General features: G+C 41.1%; 1 protein-coding gene across 2 annotated transcripts in view; it reads right to left on the bottom strand.

Moving 5' to 3' along the window:
• Positions 1 to 5,769: 5,769 nt before the first annotated feature.
• The window catches only part of TCF12 (transcription factor 12), a 182,359-nt gene continuing 168,636 nt past the window's right edge, over positions 5,770 to 19,492 (bottom strand). For both annotated transcript variants that reach the window (XM_009321587.1, XM_009321588.1), the window contains 5 exons: positions 16,496 to 16,610; positions 15,501 to 15,672; positions 13,103 to 13,335; positions 9,707 to 9,860; positions 5,770 to 8,067 (listed from right to left, as the gene is read on the bottom strand). In XM_009321587.1, coding sequence (XP_009319862.1) covers positions 9,718 to 9,860; positions 13,103 to 13,335; positions 15,501 to 15,672; positions 16,496 to 16,610 — 663 coding nt within the window. In that variant the 3' untranslated portion in view covers positions 5,770 to 8,067; positions 9,707 to 9,717. The remainder of the gene's footprint in view (positions 8,068 to 9,706; positions 9,861 to 13,102; positions 13,336 to 15,500; positions 15,673 to 16,495; positions 16,611 to 19,492) is intronic.

The following is a 19,492-nucleotide window of genomic DNA, read 5'->3' on the forward strand; positions in this document are numbered from 1 at the left end:
TCAGTAAGAGGGTCATGCACTTGCACAGTTTAACAGTGGAACAACCTGAATACCCCAAACCATTTCATTTGTGTTTTGGCATGGCGTCCTTGTCTGTACAGTTAGAGATGGTTACGTTTCCCATGGGTAAGGTTGCCTGCTACTTTCCAGTTTCAGCTCCTGTTTTTAGTGCCTATTACTTTACAGATTTTAACCATGGGAACAAGCTTTCCATCCTGAGAATTTAGGCTGAAATATTTTAAGATTTTCAGCAAAAAGAATCCAGCCTTTCCAATAATTTGATTAAGAAGAACTACTGGTTTGTGCACATTCCTTTTTTTGTTACGGAGGAATTTTACTGCCCATAAATTTACTGCTCACGAATTAGAATGATAGCAGAGTCTGATATGTGTTTGTAGGTCCTTGTATCAGGAACTTTCCTTTTCACTGAAAATTGCTTAAAAAAGCAACTGGTTTAGTAAGTCTATGTTCAGCATAGGCTTATTAGATTTGGGTTGAATGAGACTTCCTATGTAATTACTCCTTCCAGCCCTCAAGGTGAGTGTAATGCTGCGTGCCGGAACTGAAAAGAAGGACTTGCTCTCAGTTCTCCTGTCCCTGCTGCTCTCTTCCACATGCTGAGGAGGAAGAGTCAGCTGCTGCTTTACCTAAACGAGGCAGCCCCAACACTGGGCCTGGAAGGAACAGAAGCCAGCATGCGTCTGGGTGGAAGGGAAGAGAAGGACCAGACCTAGAACTGTAAGCCTGAAGGATGGAAGCTCATCCTTGCTCAAGGATGAGCAAGGGGCCAGGGAAGAAGTGGCACGGGTACAGGAGGCAGAAGTGTCTCTGACACTTACCTGTGGATGCTGGAAGGGACCTAGCATTTTTGAATCTCACCATTGCTCTTCATGCTGGAGCAGTGAACCTGCACCACACTAATCATTCCATTAGCTAATTAGCAGAGGCACGTACCCGGAAAGTAAAAGTTTTAAGCTTGCTTATGACGGATACAATTCGGAGACCATATCTCATGCAACAGAAACTGGGGGTGGGGTGGAGAGGGACAGGGCAGGGCAGGGACAAGGGAGGAAGGAGGTCCAGGAAGACCTGTGGAAGAATGTGCAGACAGCTCAGTTTACATAGCCCTGTAGTTGAAAAGTCAACAGTTACAGAAACAGTAGAATTAACCAGTGTGTGGTTATTTTTCATCAGTTATCCTGGATATGCAAAATAGCCACACCAGAAAAATAGACAGCGAAGCTTAACAGACACGTCGTTTGTGGTTTCGTTCACACTCTTTTCCCTGATACTCCTGTAAATGCAGAATCTGTTTTTATATCCAAAAAACTTTATAACGAGAGCTTTATTGACACATTTGTTATACTTCTGTATAACAGGATAATGATGACCAGCTGGCTACAGATAATGACAGGCACTAATTTATATTGGGTGACTACCTTCATATTCTGTAGGCTGTGGCTTTTTTTTTTTTTAATTTTTAACATTCTTGCCCTCTTGTACTTGCATTTTATGATGCTCATCTTTACTATTCTTGCATGCTAGGAAAGGAATGAGCATTTAAAAAGCTTTAATTACACTTTCAGCTGCTAATTAGTAATGTAAACAAATTAAATGGACATTTAATTAAATGTTACCCTTTTAAAAGGGTAAACTGGAAGCAGAGCCCATCGACTTAAAACGGATATTGCGTGCATTTATCTTAATTAGTCAGGTAGTGTTAGGGATTAGTGTACTTTGGCTGTTATATTCATAATCAGATACATTAGCATTTATGTCTTTGTAGCGTACGGAAGATCAGTTAAGATGTGAGCTCTCTTCTGCTAGGTACTGTACAAATAGAACTTGAAGTGTATCTGCAAGACTTACTTCCTTTCTTCATCACCTTTAAAATAAAATATTGTGATACCCTCTTCAGCTTTTGCAGATGTGAACTGACCATTCTGATGACAATTCAAAACATGGTCCAAAAATTTCCCCTACCTCATCATTCTATATTTATATATAGGAGATTTCTCTCCTATAGAGCGAGTTTTCAGTATTTTGGGATGGAGACTTTTCATTCTAGCACATCGAGGTTCTAGTCTGAGTGAATGAAGCTGATGCAGTAAATATCGAGCCCACAACTGCCCCAAAGAACTCATCTGATTTTGAAAGCAGTTTTTTCAGTGGTCAGAGAAAATCATTTGGGAGTAGTCTGGAGCACCTAATCTGGTTGTGCAGCAAACAATTGGCTATTTGGTGTCTTTCCAACAAACACACACAAACTAGGGCTAGTGATTAATTCTGCTTCTGTGATAAGCTAACGCTTCTGATACTGTCCGTCTCTGCTCATTTATGGGTGCTGGGGAGTAAAACGCGGAGCGATACTCTGCTCCTCAGACACCTCACTCTACAGAAGAGTTTATAACCTCGTGTTTGGAGAACTTATTTTTACAATGATTGCTACAGACTCATTCATGTTCATCAAATTTCTTCAGTTGTATTTGAATACAAAAGACTAGCCTCCTACAATTCCACCACAAGTATTTCTTTTTTCCTTTTTGCATCCTGGATAGAGAGGATGTGCATTTAATGCAACATCGTGTGTCAGAACTTCCATGAGCATAAGGAACCACTTCATTTACTTGTATATAAATAAGTAAGCTAGCAAACTAGTAAATCAGTCTGTTCTGGCATTTCCAAGAGTCTTCCTTAGCCATTAAAATACAGTGAAGGGGGATGGAAAAAGCCTCAGCTCAAAAATAAGAAAGTAGGGCCAAAAATCCACGTTACCAAGTTAGCAAGACACTGTTGTGTTCATTTTGTACAAGAGTTTAACGTCATGTCCATTTACTTTGAATAATTTCCTCCTGGATTTATTTTTTTAAAGAGCCGTATTGCTGAGTTTTCCAAAACAAATATAACTTAGTATGTTATTCAGAGCTTTGATGGAAAGAGATGGCTCCAGCTGTAGGATCTGCATAGGTTTCTCATGCTTTTCTGAAGTCCAGGACTAGCAGGGGTCTACGTCTAACATAGACTGAATTTTGAGTTAGATTGTAAATTATTTTCTCACCTGTTCAATCACATTTGGCAACAGTTACTGTTCTGACTGATGTAGTTTGTACTTAGTTCTTTTTGTCTTTATACATTTAGGGGATACTGTTAAAAATACAGTGGATCTCTCCTGAAAATGAAACAGCCTTGGTATTTTTCTCTAGTTTACCTGAAATAACCAGAATTCCAAATATTTAGCTCAGCCACTGGCTTTCTAACAGATCTGCCCTCCATGATCAGTTATGAACATTTTGAGAGAGATTTTTATCTCACTTGGTATTTGGTATAATTTTTTCTCGAAGACTTTTTTTTTTAACCAGTTTTTATTTAACAATGTTGTTAATTGCATCAAAACATTTGAAGTGTCAGGATTAGGAGAGAATTGAAAGGGATACTGTTTACAACCCAGACGATTTGCAGTTTCAGAGCCTAAGGCCTGGTCTGTGCAGTTTATGACCAACACAAACAATCCCAGGTGACTGCAACCAAACAGCTAAACTAGCTGAAGTCGTACTGAACGTGCACACGCAGTTGCTTGTAGTATCAGTTGAACAGTATGTTCGCGGCTGAACCAGGGAATAAACTCACAGTGTTTTGCAATGGCATCCAGGTTGACAGTGGGATTAACTTCAGTAAAACAAACGATGTTTAAACAGTACAAAGCCCCCCCTGCAAATGGCACCTGACTTGTCTGCTCTTTGACAGCAGAGACCTGAAGAGAAGAGAATTGTAGCAGTCTCCTGTTAGCACCATTTTCCCATTTTCTGGGAAACTTCTCCCTCACTGCGCTGGGCAGGTGAGCAGCAGGAAGGCAGGAGCTGGGGCCGTGCCTCTCCCCAGGGATGCGATCGGCTGCAACCCTCCATCCCTGGGTTAGTGATGCCCTGCAACTAAGGCAGCCGCATTGTGTGTGGCGCTCCGCTCTGGCCACATCTTGTCTGCGCGGAGGCAGGAAGGTGTTAGCTGTCGGGCCTTCTTGAACCCCGCTCTTGGAATGCTGCCAGGCTTTAAAATTGGGACAAATTATTTCGTCCTTTTACAGGACATTTTAGTATCCACAGGTCAGGCATATTAGAAATCATAAGGTATTAGTGTTACAAACAAAAAGCAAAGCTTGCCATCCAGTATCTAGGTTGTCTTTTACAGACTGTTGCATTTTATTTCTGTTCTGCCATGATTTCCAGATGCTAACAGGGAAAACATTAACATTGATTAATTCTCAGGGAAATGTTAACTCTTATATAAAGAATCCAGAATCTTTTTTTTAACAGCATCTACTCAGTGCCAGAGGAAAAAAGATGGGAGTCCATTTTAAGCCTTTCCCAGCGCTTTACGTTTACAGGAAAGCTTTCCTACAGTATTTCAGATGCTCATTCTGGCAGATTGTATTTAACAAAGGTATCCCAACATGCATCTCTTCCATGCAAAAAGGAAAAGCAAATGGAGAAAAAAGAAGGAAATATATAAAAAAAAAATAAATGAAGGACTTGTGATCAGAAAGTGTATGCAGACAGGACAGCAGAAGCGTGGTAAAGGAGAGCTGAAGAAGGGGAAAATGTCATTTTTAGTCTCTCTGAAAGAAGTGACAAACTTGTAGTAGGTCTCATTCAGAAAAAGGGAGAGGAGCGACCATGGATGCTCAAAGGCTTGATTTAGAATTATTCCTGGAGTAAGCTGGAATTGAGAACGTGTGCTGGGGAAGACACCAGGGCACCTCTTCCACAGCTACTACTAGAGACATACTAAAAGACATACTTACATGGCCGAGTCTCACCTCCCATCCTGGGCCAGACCACATTAGAGATTTGCCTGTGGTAAAAGCGCTGGCATACTGGAAGAACTTGCCTGTATGTGCATGCTGACAAGTCTGTCACAATGCGAACTGGATCTCAACATAAACATTAGATTGTCTAAGGTTACAAAGGACAGTGTCGAGAGTTGGGAACGATGCAGTACACAGCAGCCACACTGACTGACATACACCACATTCAGTTAAACATCATAACGATATATATATAGCATCTCTATTTGCTTTTGTCTTTGATGTCCTTTTCCCAGGGATATTTATTTAGAGAAGAGTTGAAAAAAACTCAAGCTTCCACCAAGTCTGCTTGTTACTTGAGGTTTTTGGCTTAACAGTTGCGGACTAGGAATTGCGTGAAGATTTCACCACCGTCTGTGCATGCCTTGGACCATGTACACTTCCATTTTCTTTTGTTTGCACTCGCAGAAAGAAAAATTGTAGAAAATGTGAACATTTTAATTGCAAGCTTAAGCTACAGACTTCCCCCCCCCCTTTTTTTTTTTCATAAAACCTACGTAGATGCACCTCAGTCAGTTCAGAAGTAACTGAGCACTGAACGTCAATGCACAAAAGGTTAGATCTTAGCAGCCTATCATTAGGACGGGCAAAGTACAGGAACAAGATGTAGCGGGAGGCACATGCCTACCGGATCAGCTTCTGCTCCCAGTTTGGCATTTGCCTGCGCAACCCCCTTTCTGTGCAGCAGCAAAGGCAGGTTAGGTACTGCGCCGCTTCAGCTCGCTGGGAATGTCTGTATTGACTTCACAGGGAGCAGCCACAACACTTCGTGTGCCTGCAAGTTACGCCGTGTACCTTGAGAACGTATGCTAGAGGTTTTATTCAGATAAAGGTGGGAGCTGGTTTTACCGGTGTTTTTCAAGAAACACATTACCTATGAGGAGAGAGAAATTTAAAAAACTCACTGATTTACCATGTTAAAAAAAGATGGCACATTTATTGCTACATAAATGTTATATACATAGTGTTTTCTGTTACATTGACAGAAATTTTTTTGAACTTCTTGCTGCTGGTTGGAAAGGTTTATCAGCAATACCTTGAAATTTGACACAGGGTACAAATCTGCAATAAACCAACAATGGAAACTGGAGAACAAGATGAGAAGCAATTCATCTCGGACAATTAGCTCTTACAATACTCCATAGGTACTACACGGTATGCTAGAACCCTACTATGGTCTTACAATGCTATTGTAAATTTCTGATATTAATGAACAGGTTATGGTAAATAACCCTACATTTTTACTACCTAATATAGTAAAATAAAGTAAGAAACTTTTTACTGAAAACTTTTTCGATTTCAAAAATCTAGAAAGAGTAATATTTAGAATTCAAGAAATTTTCTTACAAGATTATTGTATAAAAGACTAGCTACAGTGAAAAATAAGCCAAATGTTTTTTTCTTTCTATTTTATGAAGGAAAGCTTCTGGGCATACTGCAAAGTCTAATATAGCCAAAAAGACAACAAGCTTAGAAGGAAAAAGGCCAGGCAGTGGCACGTGATCACTTTCACACGTCATAAGCAACAAATTTGTTTAGCTGATAAACACTGAAATGAAGAACAAGGCCACGGATATAATCAGGTGTTATTTGATGATATATGCAAATTAAAGTAAGAGAAATGAGTCCACTAATTCCACAAACTCTTTTGTTAGGAACCATCCAAAACATGAGCTTAAATTCATTAGTTTATTTTAACAATCCATCTTTTGTTCTTTCAAATTAAATGACTTCATGAAAATGACGGGTTTGTTCCTGTTTTGTGTGTGAACCAATTGCCAGTGATGAAAGATGCGCTCTATCAACAACAGCTCAGACAACCTTGGCTTAGGAAATTTCCTCCCATGGTCATTGCAGTGGAAGACAGTTTCCATGGAAGTTCAAAGGGATTTTAACCATTTCAACACATCTGTGACAAAGGAATACTTACGGACACTGTTCCGGTGGAGAAACATTTAAAGGTTTAATGCTAGTATGGCTTGGGAGGGGGTCATTCATTTGCATTTGACTCACGCTATTTTTTTTTCTCCACTGACAAGCCATACGAAAATGACAAGATAATTAATGTATACAGTAAGGAAAAACTGGTGACCATTGCTCTTATATTCCATTAGGTAAGTAAGCCCACCTCGCTGGTGGTTATATCATCACACTACCTGCCACGGTGAATTTAGGATTTTACTATTCACCAAAGTTACAGCCTGAAAAAAATCTCCTTTGTATTTTAATGCATTTTGTGCTTACGTACAGCTAACACTTTACATGTACTATATGTAGTACTTACTGCTCGGAAAACAAAGCAACTCTAACAAAGTAGATTCTCCCCACCCAATTTACACTTCACGTTACAAGCTTTACTATGAAGCCTAGAAGCCTAAAAAGGTTTTGTTTATAATTAGAAAAAAAAATGTTTGAGGGAAGTCTGAGGGAAAATAAAAATCACTTTTTAAATCCAAGAAATGTTATGGTCACAGCATTGCTCCTGCCTGCAGCCTTCACGAGGGCTCTTACTGGCTTGAAGCACGGAGCTCAGTATGGAAGGGTAACTATGACCATAACTGTTCAGATTACCAGAGACCAAAAATAACATAAAAAAGCTATACCAAGGAATAGTTTCCTATTGCATGGAAAACACTAGTCGTATGGCAAAAGGAGAGGAAAGGACGACAAAAGACTTTTCCCTTCCTTTTTTAAGACACTAATAGGTATGCTGGGAATGCTACGGGTCGACGGTTGTCACTGCTTTGTTCTCTGAATGTGAACAGCTTTAGTAAATGCTGGCATCCAGCTGAAATTGTATCAGCTTTTAACATGTTAACTTTTCCCTTTATATGTAGACCTTTACAGTTCCATAACAATAAATAAAATTTGTAGTTACAATGCGTTTGTCAATTCAGTTTAGGCACAAGGCAACTTCCACAATGAGTGGAGAGATCACAACAGTCTCTGATTGTGCAGAAGCGACACACTGCTTGCAACAGAATGATATGTTCAGAGTATTTCACGGGCTGAAATTCTGTCTGAAGATCTTGTATCTTCAATCCTGATGCAGGTGTTGACCAGTAGCTTTGATCATAAGATTGCATTTGGGTTTCTTGCTTCAAGTGTTTTCTCCTGTCAGGTTTGTGTCTTCATATAATGTTAGTTGTCTGTGTCCTTGTGAAGAAAGGTCACCGTCTGTGTATCCTACCAATAATTCTGGAATTCTAGAAAGAAAGTTGGGAGAAGAAAGGGGTATTAGGAAAAGAATCGGGAAGATGCGTAATATCAACACCAGAAAATTATTTAAACTGTTTCTTGTGGCATTTTCAGTCGGTTAAGCGCAAAAGAAAATCCCGCTGAGAGGCCCTGAAATCCTTCTTCCCAGAGATCTCCATATTGAATATGATAGATTGAACAGTTTGCTCTCGGGAACCTTCTATTCGGGCTCTCTGGGAGGAAGAATAATCTGCAAATCTCAGACCTTTGACTTGTGTTTGACTTTGTTCTCTAAAATAAGCAGGAGATGGTACCTCGTTTAATTGCCACTGCTGAAGGTACGCAGTGCCATATACCTAACGAGCCTGTACAGCCTCTTCGTGTCAACGTCACACTTCAGGCATCTTACAAAGTTACTGCTATTAAAAAAGCAAAGATACAGGACACTTTTGAAAGTGGTTCATTGCATTAATATGGCAGAAGAGACTATCAATTCTGCTGTGAATCAAGAATTATCTGACGATTTAGAAGTAGCCTATTGCTCTGGTATGAAATAAAACACAAAGAAATTCAAAGCACCTTGTTTTCCTAAAAAGAAAACCCATTCCGTTTAGGGAGAAAGAAGCTGCCTATAAGGGATGGGGAAAAAGTACTGACACGAATAAGGCTTGGTTTAAACGCCACGTTGCTGCTTTCTAAGGAACAGCAGGGAATAAGCAGCTTCCATGGGACACGTTCTGGCAAGATGCATGCCTTTACCTTAAGCTGAAATAGAAGCAAACCTGTCTATAGACACAACAACAAACCGCCTCCCAAAACATAAAATTCAGTAAAGTTACGGATTAAAATAAGGGCATTGAACCTGACCTCTTACTCTTTTTGAAAAGACATGGAATACCCAGAATTTTTTCTTCTCAAAATCAAGTTTTTCCCAATTATTTGAAAAACCCGACCAACCAACAACACGTACTAAAACCAGAAGACCAATACTCCTGTAAGGCCTCCCATCAGCACGTTTTAAATGAACTCTTGCGCACTGGACTACAATGGGGCTTTTGGAAACACCAATTTACCTTGCAAAGCTGAAAACGTTACTTTTTAAATCTTAACTATCTTCACTGGCACAGGTTGGGAATTAGGATAGTTAGCAATCCCTGTCGGGCAAATGATACGAGTTAGAATGAGTGGCCTTAAGCCAGATGGCACGTCTCTGACAGGCGAAGTCTCTCTAACTGTTTGTATCAGTACTGGGAAACAATACATGGATTTTTCAATGAACGAATGTGGTATTTAGACCATTTAAAGAGGTATAATTCATCTCTATTACGCTCAGCTTATCTGGCAAGCTGGTAACTATTCCTCTGATGTCATGCCAAGAAGGCCACCTGAGCCAAGAGATGTAGCCATTGGCAACCACGCATGGAAACGAAGAGACTTTAATGACAATTTCTTGGGCGTTTGTTTGATTACAAAACTAAACAAATCTGCATGCTTTTGCTTGTGCTCAGAGATACAAAAGCACTCAGCAGCATAAAGAAGTTTGGTGCTAGTGGCAGCTCAGACACTAAGAATAAACGTATCTAGATCTCCCAAACTTTAGGCAATAAAAAGCAACAAGAGCCACTCCCCTCTAGACAAGAGACGTACCTGGCTGGTGTTCACATATGACCCATAGGGTTGGTAGTTTCACTCAGGCCAGGGTGGCTTCCTGGGTGTGGTGTTGGCGGCTCTGCCGATACGGCAGAAACTTTTTCTTCTTCCCTTCTCTTAAGGCAGGCTGCTTTAGGGTTTAGGTTTCGTTCTGTAACGGAAAAATGATTCTTTACATCCTATACGCTGATACAAGGGGAATATCGATACATTAACCACTGTAGTAAAAACAGCTGTGCCGCTTCCCTCTTCGAACCGCTCATGTCCCCGTGTTAAAATGCAGGTGTCTAAAGCTGCAGACAAGCGCTACTGAAAATCCTACCTGGCATCTCCTAAAGGGGTATTTAAAAAAAAACCAAACAAGCTTTACTAGCTGCCTGGATACACCTTCAGAAAACTTTGAAAAAGTACCTCTCCGTCACCAGAAGTTGCTGAAGTGCAAAATGAGAACGGTGTGTAATTGACAACGTAATAAAATAGAGATTTCTGTGTTTTGTTGGTATGTTGAAGTCATACCAACCCTGCTGACATCACACTATTTTAGTAAGGTGAAGAAAGAAGCAGGAACATTAAGTATTAGCCTGCTGTTAGAACAGGGGAGGTAGAATGTCCTAAGTCGATAGTTCTCTTCATACCCTCGAGTCTGTGAAATCATCTTGTGCCCACCTCACTCACATCGAAAGAATACGATGACAGTCACGCAGAGCGGAAGGATTCTTTTTTTTTAATCCGTATTTCCTCTCACATTAAAGTCAGTACTTTGTAATAGCCAGCTGTGGACTAGCTCTCAAGATATTTCCATCCGTATGTTTCCACTTCCCCAATTAGCTTCAATAGATGTCTATTTGGATCTAGTTTTCAAATAACGATAGTTTCTAAAAGGCAACTGTTTCTGTTCTTCAAAATGGCTCTTCATGAATCAAAATAGAAAAGATGTAAGTCGCAATGGCCAGAAAGACACACAAAAGGTATGTAATATATTCTACCAGCACACGTTGAATTTAATCAACACTTTGAGGTATTTTTCTAGCTGTCACTGAATTCTGTTTTGCGGTTTAAGGTTGCAGATACGATTTTAACTGCAGGGAGACTGCCAAAACCGAATGGACAGCACAAGCCCTTCTCCGGCACTACACAGGCGCCCCGCTAGTAATTGCGGTTTGCTGACCCCTGTGCATTTTACAAGGGGTAGAACCTAGCTAATCTGACAGAAGCAATTTCGGAGGGACTTGCTAATTCTGCTTTCACCCAAGTCATTATCAACAGCCTCCTACTGCATTTCCTAAGCATGAGCACTCCCCAAAGAGTCTACTGGAAAAAAAACCTGCTAAGTTTCCTTAATCACAGTTTTCTTTGTTTAAATGTGGCTTGCCTTGAAGTTTTAAAGAAGATTTAATTACGTGAGAACTTTGAAAGGAAGTTAATTTACAGTGATTTAGGAAATGGAGATAAAAATGCTAGCCTACAGTTAGAGCTTAAAATCTGAAATGTTTCATTTTGAATAGCACCAATCACAAAATGAGAAGCTTCATTACCAGCAGAGAGAGGAAATGGTTTACGCAATTATATAATGCACTGGTGAGAGCTCCTCTGGGCGCCGCACAAAGCTCCGGTCACTCGCTTTCAGAACAGGTGCAAAGGAAGACGGGCGAGATAAAATGGGGAACACAGCCTCCCTCACGAGAGGCACGGCGTGCTTGTGACAGGCTTCCTCAAATGCACAGAGAGTAGGTGGTGAGATGTAAACGTGCGGAAGGAAAAGCTCTCCATTTACACTGCCTGTAGAACAGCTCCAATTTAACTGGAAGTACATTTCGAAAAAGATTTCTACCAGAGACATAAGGGTCGGAAGCAACCTCTGACCAAGGCAGAAGTGATTTTATTAATTAATTGTCACACAGAGCTTTCTGTGGATTACAGAATCTGTGAGAGCAGGGAGATGAACTTGATGGTTTTTAAACATTAAAACCCATGCTTGATTAATGTTATTCTGACCTCTTCGTAAAATTCAAGCTTATCTTCAGACTATGGCAAACATTTGCAGACCAAAACAATTCCCAAGATCAAAGTCTCAGAGATGCTGAAGTAGGGCTTTACCACGGCACTAGCTGGTGTCTCATCTGCAGTAACTAGTTGCTCTATATGCCTTGGAAGAACTCTGACTGGAGACAGTGCTGCTTCATTGAAAACCGGGTCAGTGAAACTCTGCCTGAGAACATAGCATCTCATCCTTACTACAGGGTACGTAAGCTTGTGCCAAGTTATTCACTTTGTCACTTTCAATAAACTTTTAACAATTGCTTTGATCTCCCGTGCAAGATGCAAGCAACAAATTAGGAAATGGAAGTAAAAAACAAGGTACGCAAAAATAAAACATTGACATCATTCAGTGACATCAGCGATTCAAGGATGTAGCGCATCAAGCAAATATGACCACTGATATCATCCACGTCTGAAAGACTTTTCCAGTCACTTGATGCACTTCCATCAGTGAGACACCAAGGAAGATGGTTATTCGCTAGTAGTTCAGAACAGCGAAACATGAGGACGCTCACCTCTTTAAGTGTCACCTACGTAGAATAGACTAGTTCAGTTGGAAGGGACCTACAACGATCACCTCGTCCAACTGCCTGACCAGTTCAGGGCTGACCAAAAGTTAAAGGAAGGCGCCTCAGAACTTCAACGTGTCTTTGACACAAGTTTAAAGGGAGACTAACAGTCAACTGTAGTTTCACCAACACACGAGAACGGAACAGCTGAAGAACTAAACATAATTCCTAGAACTATCTTTCCTTAAGAGAGTGAACTGCACAAAGAATTCTTCCTGCCGCTCCTGCCAATAGGCCTATTATTTCTTTCCTGGAAAAATTTAAAGGAATCGGGGAAAGAAAATACATGCAAAACCAGCCCTGATTCAATTAAAGTAGAAGTAGGTTTCTTTCCTCCTCCCCAGTATATGTTTAATGCAAAACCCTGAGTAAACGCAGTTAAAGTCACTGCATTTTAGTGTTTTGATTATGCGGGGTTCCTCTTAAACTAGATCTCTTATTTTTGCTAAAGCTTCTGTACTACTAAGTAATTGCTTGTTACAATTTAAAGCAAGATGTGTCAATATTTTAATCAGTTTTCCTTGAAAACATAGGTGAAGAGATGGCTAATTGCACAGGAAAAAAAACCAGAAAGTTCAAAGTAGAAACCTAATACCTCCCTCCCCCCCTTTAAAAAAAAAAAAGTAATTATTTGCTTTTCCTAAAGAACTTCAACAACGTTACAGAACAGCAAACATACTTTTAGTAACTTATGCATCTAGTGATGCAGATTTCAAGAGACCGACACTGTTCCACGAACAAAGCTACCACGCAAACTGCCACAGCACGATGACGGGCTACTGACCTCTCACTTGCTGCTCTAGACTGAGGATGACTGCCACAGCCTGGTGAAGAATAAGCAGTTTCGTCTGTGGTTTTTCACTCTTCAGATGAAGCTGACACATACGGCCAAGTTCTTTAAATGCCTCATTAATATCTCGTACACGCAAACGTTCTCTAGCGTTATTTGCCATTCTCCTCTCCTTTTCTCGTTCTATTTTCTGCTCTGGGTTTAAATCCTCATCTTCATTAGTACTGCTGCAAGAAAGTAAAAAAAAAAAAAAAAGGTATATTGAAATATCACGGGTATTTCAAACAAGTGACCCTGCTGCTGGTTCAAAATTTTCAGTTGATGAAATTAAACTTCCTCCCACTTAATCTACTTCATATTGAAGTATATTTAGATAAGAAAGTGTTAGATATCAATGCTTAAGTATTCAAGGTGATTCTTGCTGTTCCTGCCTTTTCCTGAAAATAAATGTTAAATGGTTTCTGCCTGAAGAATATCCACAGAATATTGTCTACAGACAGTAAAGAGACGTCATCCAGAGGGACCCCGACAGGCTTGAGAGGTGGGCCCGTGCGAACCTCATGAAGTTCAACAAGGCCACGTGCAAGGTCCTGAACCTGGGTCAGGGCAATCCCAAGCACAAATACAGGCTGGGCAGAGAATGGATTGAGAGCAGCCCTGAGGAGGAGGACTTGGGGATGTTGGTTGATGAGAAGCTCAACACGACCCGGCGACGTGCGCTGGCAGCCCAGAAGGCCAGCCGTATCCTGGGCTGCATCAAAAGCAGCGTGGCCAGCAGGTCGAGGGAGGTGATTCTGCCCCTCTGCTCTGCCCTGGTGAGACCCCACCTGGAGTCCTGCGTCCAGCTCTGGAGCCCTCAGCATAAGAAGGACATAGACCTGTTGGAGCGGGTCCAGAGGAGGGCCATGAAGATGATCAGGGGGATGGAACACCTCTCCTATGAAGACAGGCTGAGAGAGTTGGGGTTGTTCAGCCCGGAGAAGAGAAGGTTCAGGGGAGACCTTATAGCAGCCTTCCAGTACCCGAAGGGAGCCTACAAGAAAGCTGGAGAGGGACTTTTTACAAGGACACGTAGTGATAGGACGAGGGGTAATGGCTTTAAACTGAAAGAGGGGAGATTTAGATTAGATATGAGGAAGAAACTCTTCACTGTGAGGGTGGCGAGACACTGGAACAGGTTGCCAGAGGAGCTGTGGATGCCTCATCCCTGGAAGTGTTCAAAGCCAGGTTGGACGGGGCTTTGAGCAACCTGGTCTAGTGGAAGGTGTCCCTGCCCACAGCAGCGGTGTTGGAACTAGATGATCTTTAAGGTCCCTTCCAACCCAAACCATTCTAGGATTCTATAAACACCTCTAGGAAGAGTAGTGGCAACGTGCTGCCCCTTGAAGCAAAAGATGTACCCAAACTACCACTTCACTCAATTACTGGTGAACATTCAAATAGTTAAGAGATAACTCAGCCATCTTGTCAGGTGAGGAATGAATCACTTCCAACAAACAGTTTTTGCTAGTTTCCAATATATCAGCTTATATAAAAAGGCATTCAAGTAATTTTCAATTTACTGTGCTTATTTAGAAGTTTTAGTTTTGTTAAAGACCTTCCTGGCCATTTTTAGAACTATTTTTTCTTCTAATACGCAGTGTAGAGCTAAGCAGTTCTATTTAGAATTCTTGTATCACTTCAAATGATTATATTAAGTTGCATAGCCTTCTTTTTTTAATATAGGACTGTCCAACTAAGTCTACAACTGTGCATAAACCTCTGCTCTACTAAAACTAATACACTAAAACGCCGTTAGTCACAGGTGGTGGTATAGACTCCGCTGCCTGTGGTTGCAAAATTCTGATTGTTTACTGTTATTTCAAATTTCAACGCTCATGTCAGGCCTAGGCAGATGCAGAAGCATTTTACCCAGTGTCAACTCCAGGTTTTTTGTCCGTGGCTTGGGAGGAGAAAAAGTGTTTAAAAAGGATACTTACCTGTCATATTCACTCCAGCCTCTGGGTTATCGGGCTGCCGCTCTCCGTCACTACTGGCTCACATTTAGAAGCGCAGCCCTGGCCCAGGTACAAAGTATCACAAATTTCTAACATTCTCCCGTCCCCTATGCCGGGCAGGGCCCTCAATCTTTTACTACTTATCTGTACAGGCAGATATTAAGCAAGGCACTAACATAAGGGAATGCACACTTTTCAGGTGATTTTCCCAGAAAATCCTCTATCTTGTATTTAAATAGATACAAATACTGTAAACTATTGATCTATTTCAGCTGCCTATTAATATCTGCACCGAGGTAATGCAAAAGCCTTGAAATAAATTTATCAAACTTAAGGACAACATGCTACAGAGCATTAACGAAGCACAAATTCTCTAGGTCATGTCAGCAACCCACCTTGTTCTGCCTCTAGATGAGACCTTGATATCCTTCTGGGAGGACTCATCATCTGATTTCATGTCATCCGATGAGGGGGGTTCGTGTATATTTTCATCCTTCTCCTTATGTTCAGACTTGATTTCTGTTGGACCTATAGCCACAGACTGGCTCTGTAAGCCACCTGACAACGCTGCAAGCAACCAGAGATCAAGCATGAGCATCACAGGAGTGAAACATTTAAGAGAATCTCAAGCAGACATTGTCGATGGGAGGCCAGAACCGAGCAGAAGTCTGGGAAGACAACAGGAGGAACTACGCTCTGGCAACAGAAACAAGACAAATCCTGGTACGCTGCTGAACTTGGACATGTGTCATGGGTTGTAAAGGGATATAATTCATAGAGCAGCTTGATCAGTAACCGCTTCGTCTAAGAAAGACACTGTTGCGAGACAAAAGGACATTTAGCGAACTAAGGAGATTTGCACCTCATGTCTGGGCTGCAAATCTAAGGGCAGAGGCTCCACTGACATCGAGGCTTGGGCTTAGGCCAAATGTGCAACACACACATCCCTAAATGGTGCAAGCACGCTAACGAATAAGCTGACTTCTGTTTTCTATAGCTTACTTCTTTAGGGAAAAATTGAGGGAACTGTAAACACTTGTGTGGAACGACTTCCTTTTATTGGCTAGACCGAAATCTGGCCTCAGCTCACTCTGCAACCCTCCTGGCTGATTCGGAAACGGCCGCAATACTGCAAATGGCATTATGGCTCCTTAAGCCGGAAGAATGCGGCTGTAACGCAGAGTCTTCTGCTGAAACTACACTGGAACGAGTCTGACACAGGGATGCCCTCAAAATTGTCGCAGGAATCCCTAACAGTGGTGGTGTATAGGATTTATAGTTAATTTTTATTTCTCAACATTATCTACGTCCCTATCCCCAAGATCTACAGCCTCGTTGGCTCTGGATTACTGCAGACCCTGTTCAGCACTTAATATTGCTGGAAAGTTACCTCTGTAGCTTTCTTGTGTTTTATGATTTAGTTCCGTGCTCTGAGCAGAGACTGTACTGGGAAGAACCGAATGGTTGCTGTTGAGGCTGACACTTTCTTCCCGATGAGTCCCAACCTAAAGCAAAGCAAAGCAAACATTTCTATTAAAGATGTGATTCAAAGAAACAGTCCAAAAATAGAAGTTTAAAAGACTTAAAGTATTTGCTGGATTAGAGACCTGAGTTAAAGTTCTAGCTCAGTGAAGGAAAGATTTAGTTGAAAGACGCTGTTACACTAAACCACTTGATTACACCATACTGGATTAAGCTGTGTTTCAAGCAGTGACCAACACCTGTTTGGAATAACGTAGCAACCAGCAAAATTTTTTTTCAATATTTTCCCACAGAACACTACAGAATTTTCTCCTTGATTTACACCTCAAGGTTGTAAGATTTGATTAACCTTCGATTGCTTTAAACTATACAACTATCAACTCTAGTACTCACAACATTTTGATCCTTAAAAGAAAATCATGGGGAATAATGGTCTTCACGACATGTGAAAGGTGTGTACGCCACCCTACACTCATGTATACAGATACAGACACACATATATTTATAAAACATAGAAATAACATCTCCTCACTTCTTGTTGGCTGAAACAGGATTAAGAACTGGATCTAATATCAAAATATTATTTTATTCCCTTTAATAATTCTCTCCCATTTTCCTCCTTTCTCAGCTAAATACATTTAGTTTAGTCCCATTACAGAATCGTACGCAAGCAATCCAGGCATCTAACTATTCTTACCACCTCTCTCAGTATTTTCTAATCTGCTCCTTCATAATACATCACGATTACATTTCTAAGCAGCAAGCATGGAGACGAAGAGTCTTTAACAAATTCTAATTTTGCATAAACTTGAATTAATGCTACTTATATAAGATAGCTATGAGTGCGCATACCTAGCTTGAAGAGGCAAATTTGTTAAAAACCTGCTGCTCAATACAGAATACTGTTATCAGTGCAAACCTCTATAAAAAAAGAATATTCTTTTGTTTGAAAAAGGAAGAGGTAAAGACACGCTGCCTGTATTTAAATAATTTGGAACGCGGACCACTTAAAGCTTTTGATTCCTAAAGACACAAAAGTCCTTTAAATATTTATAATATAACCAGCATAATACAATTAAACAGTTAAAAAACTGAACAAAGATGAGGGATTCTACTATTATTTGTATAGTTACAAAAATTGGCTACAGATGAAGCTTTTTATTGGAACAGTAGCAAACATGTCAACTAGAAGATTAAGCCTTTAATTAAATAGGTTTATTGCCTGGAGTTACACATGAGAACCACTGTTTTTCAATAAATCCTTCAATCCTAGTAAACTGCTGAGCTTTGAATCCCTCTTGAGTAATTAATGCAGCTTTTACCTTTCATGTCTTAGTATGGGTTTTACCCAGAGAGAGATAAATACCCTTATGCAAGTTTATCCTTTGTTTAATATACACTCGTTCCTCTAAGCTAACGCAGAGGAACACGAAAGGGAAGGGGGGAAACACCCCCGGCAACCCGCAACTAATAGCAGGTCATTCCGGGCTGCTATTTGTTCCGCAGAAAATCTCCTCTTGTATACCACGGAATATCTGTTGCTGTTTAAAGTGTATTTTATCTTCCTTTGTGTGCAGCAGGCTTTGTTTGTGGGAAGTTCTACTACGGATACAGTCATCTCAGCTCCTGCAAGTGTTGTGAATTCACTGGAGTAAGGAGCGGAGCCCGGGTCTTTCAGCCTACGAGACAAAACTCTTCGCAACGGGAATGTGAAACTCGTTCTCCACAGTGAACTTCCAAAACGAAAAAACCCGCAGGTTGTGTGTTTTGTTTTATTCTTCTGGTCATGCTTACTCCTAACACATGAGGGTGCTTTTATTCAAGCTATAGACTATTAATCATTTCAGGGCCAGGTTTGTTCCAAAACCTACTACTTAAAAAAGGCAAAGATTTCTTAAGGCTATGTACGAACAGAGCAGCTGCCAGAGCCCTGGCAACTTTCAAATCTAGAGCTAATCTAAAAGCGGCAGATTAGCAAATCAGTTCTGATAAAGGCAGAAAATAGATTAGAAATAAAAACTGAATTCAAGTTCACGTTCCAGTCCTTTGAAACAGGCTTACAAATTCATAGCATACAATTTAGATTAACAAGATTTATACCAAAATCTTAAGAGCTAAAGCGTTACAAAACTGACCACAACATGAATTTATCTCTGATGTACTAGAAAAATCCAAACGGGTAAACAAAAAAAATCCCCAAACCAAAAAGACTTGCTGAAAGTCACTGTAACCCGTATGAAGGCCAAGAGCTCCTTTTCCTATAAACACAACTTATCAGTGACTGCTTCAAGGTACCAAATGGGATCTTTAGTATCTTAAACATCGAGTTTAGAAAATTTATTTTGCTTTTCTTGCCCTCAACTCCCACTTCACAGAAAAAGAGGCTCTCCCCATCTGTATTTCAATGGAGTGCAACCTTGGGCTTCCTTTAAGTCTTCTGAAAGCTCTGACGCCTTCAGAACAAACAAACTTGCGACGCGTTTTATTACTATTATTTATAAGTAATTCTCAGTCAAACGATTTCCTAGCACTACGGGTGGCTGGGGGGGTGCATGTCCAGCTCCAGGGGCAGAGACCTCCTTGCGGCTACGCAGCTTGTCCTCGGGCTCGCTCTCGGGCGCCAGGGCACTCCTCACTACACTGGTGCTACAAAGATCCCCCGTTATAAAAATACCGGTGAAATACCCGCGGAGTGTTCGCAGAAGCGGTACTGAACGCGCCGCACGCCTCCCAGCCCCCGCCGCCCGGCCCGGGCAGGAGCTGGCAGCCGCGGTCTGGACTATTTCAGCATAATGACGTTAGCAGAACTCCCTTTGTAACCCGATTCCTCCCACAACTGTTTCTCTCGCGTTTCCCGGCGAATTCCGCTTCCCCGCTGCCCGCTCCCCCCAGCCCTCGCCCGGGG

The sequence above is a fragment of the Pygoscelis adeliae genome, unplaced genomic scaffold (assembly GCF_000699105.1).
Source record: "Pygoscelis adeliae isolate BGI_AS28 unplaced genomic scaffold, ASM69910v1 Scaffold183, whole genome shotgun sequence".
NCBI classification, from domain to species: Eukaryota; Metazoa; Chordata; class Aves; order Sphenisciformes; family Spheniscidae; genus Pygoscelis; species Pygoscelis adeliae.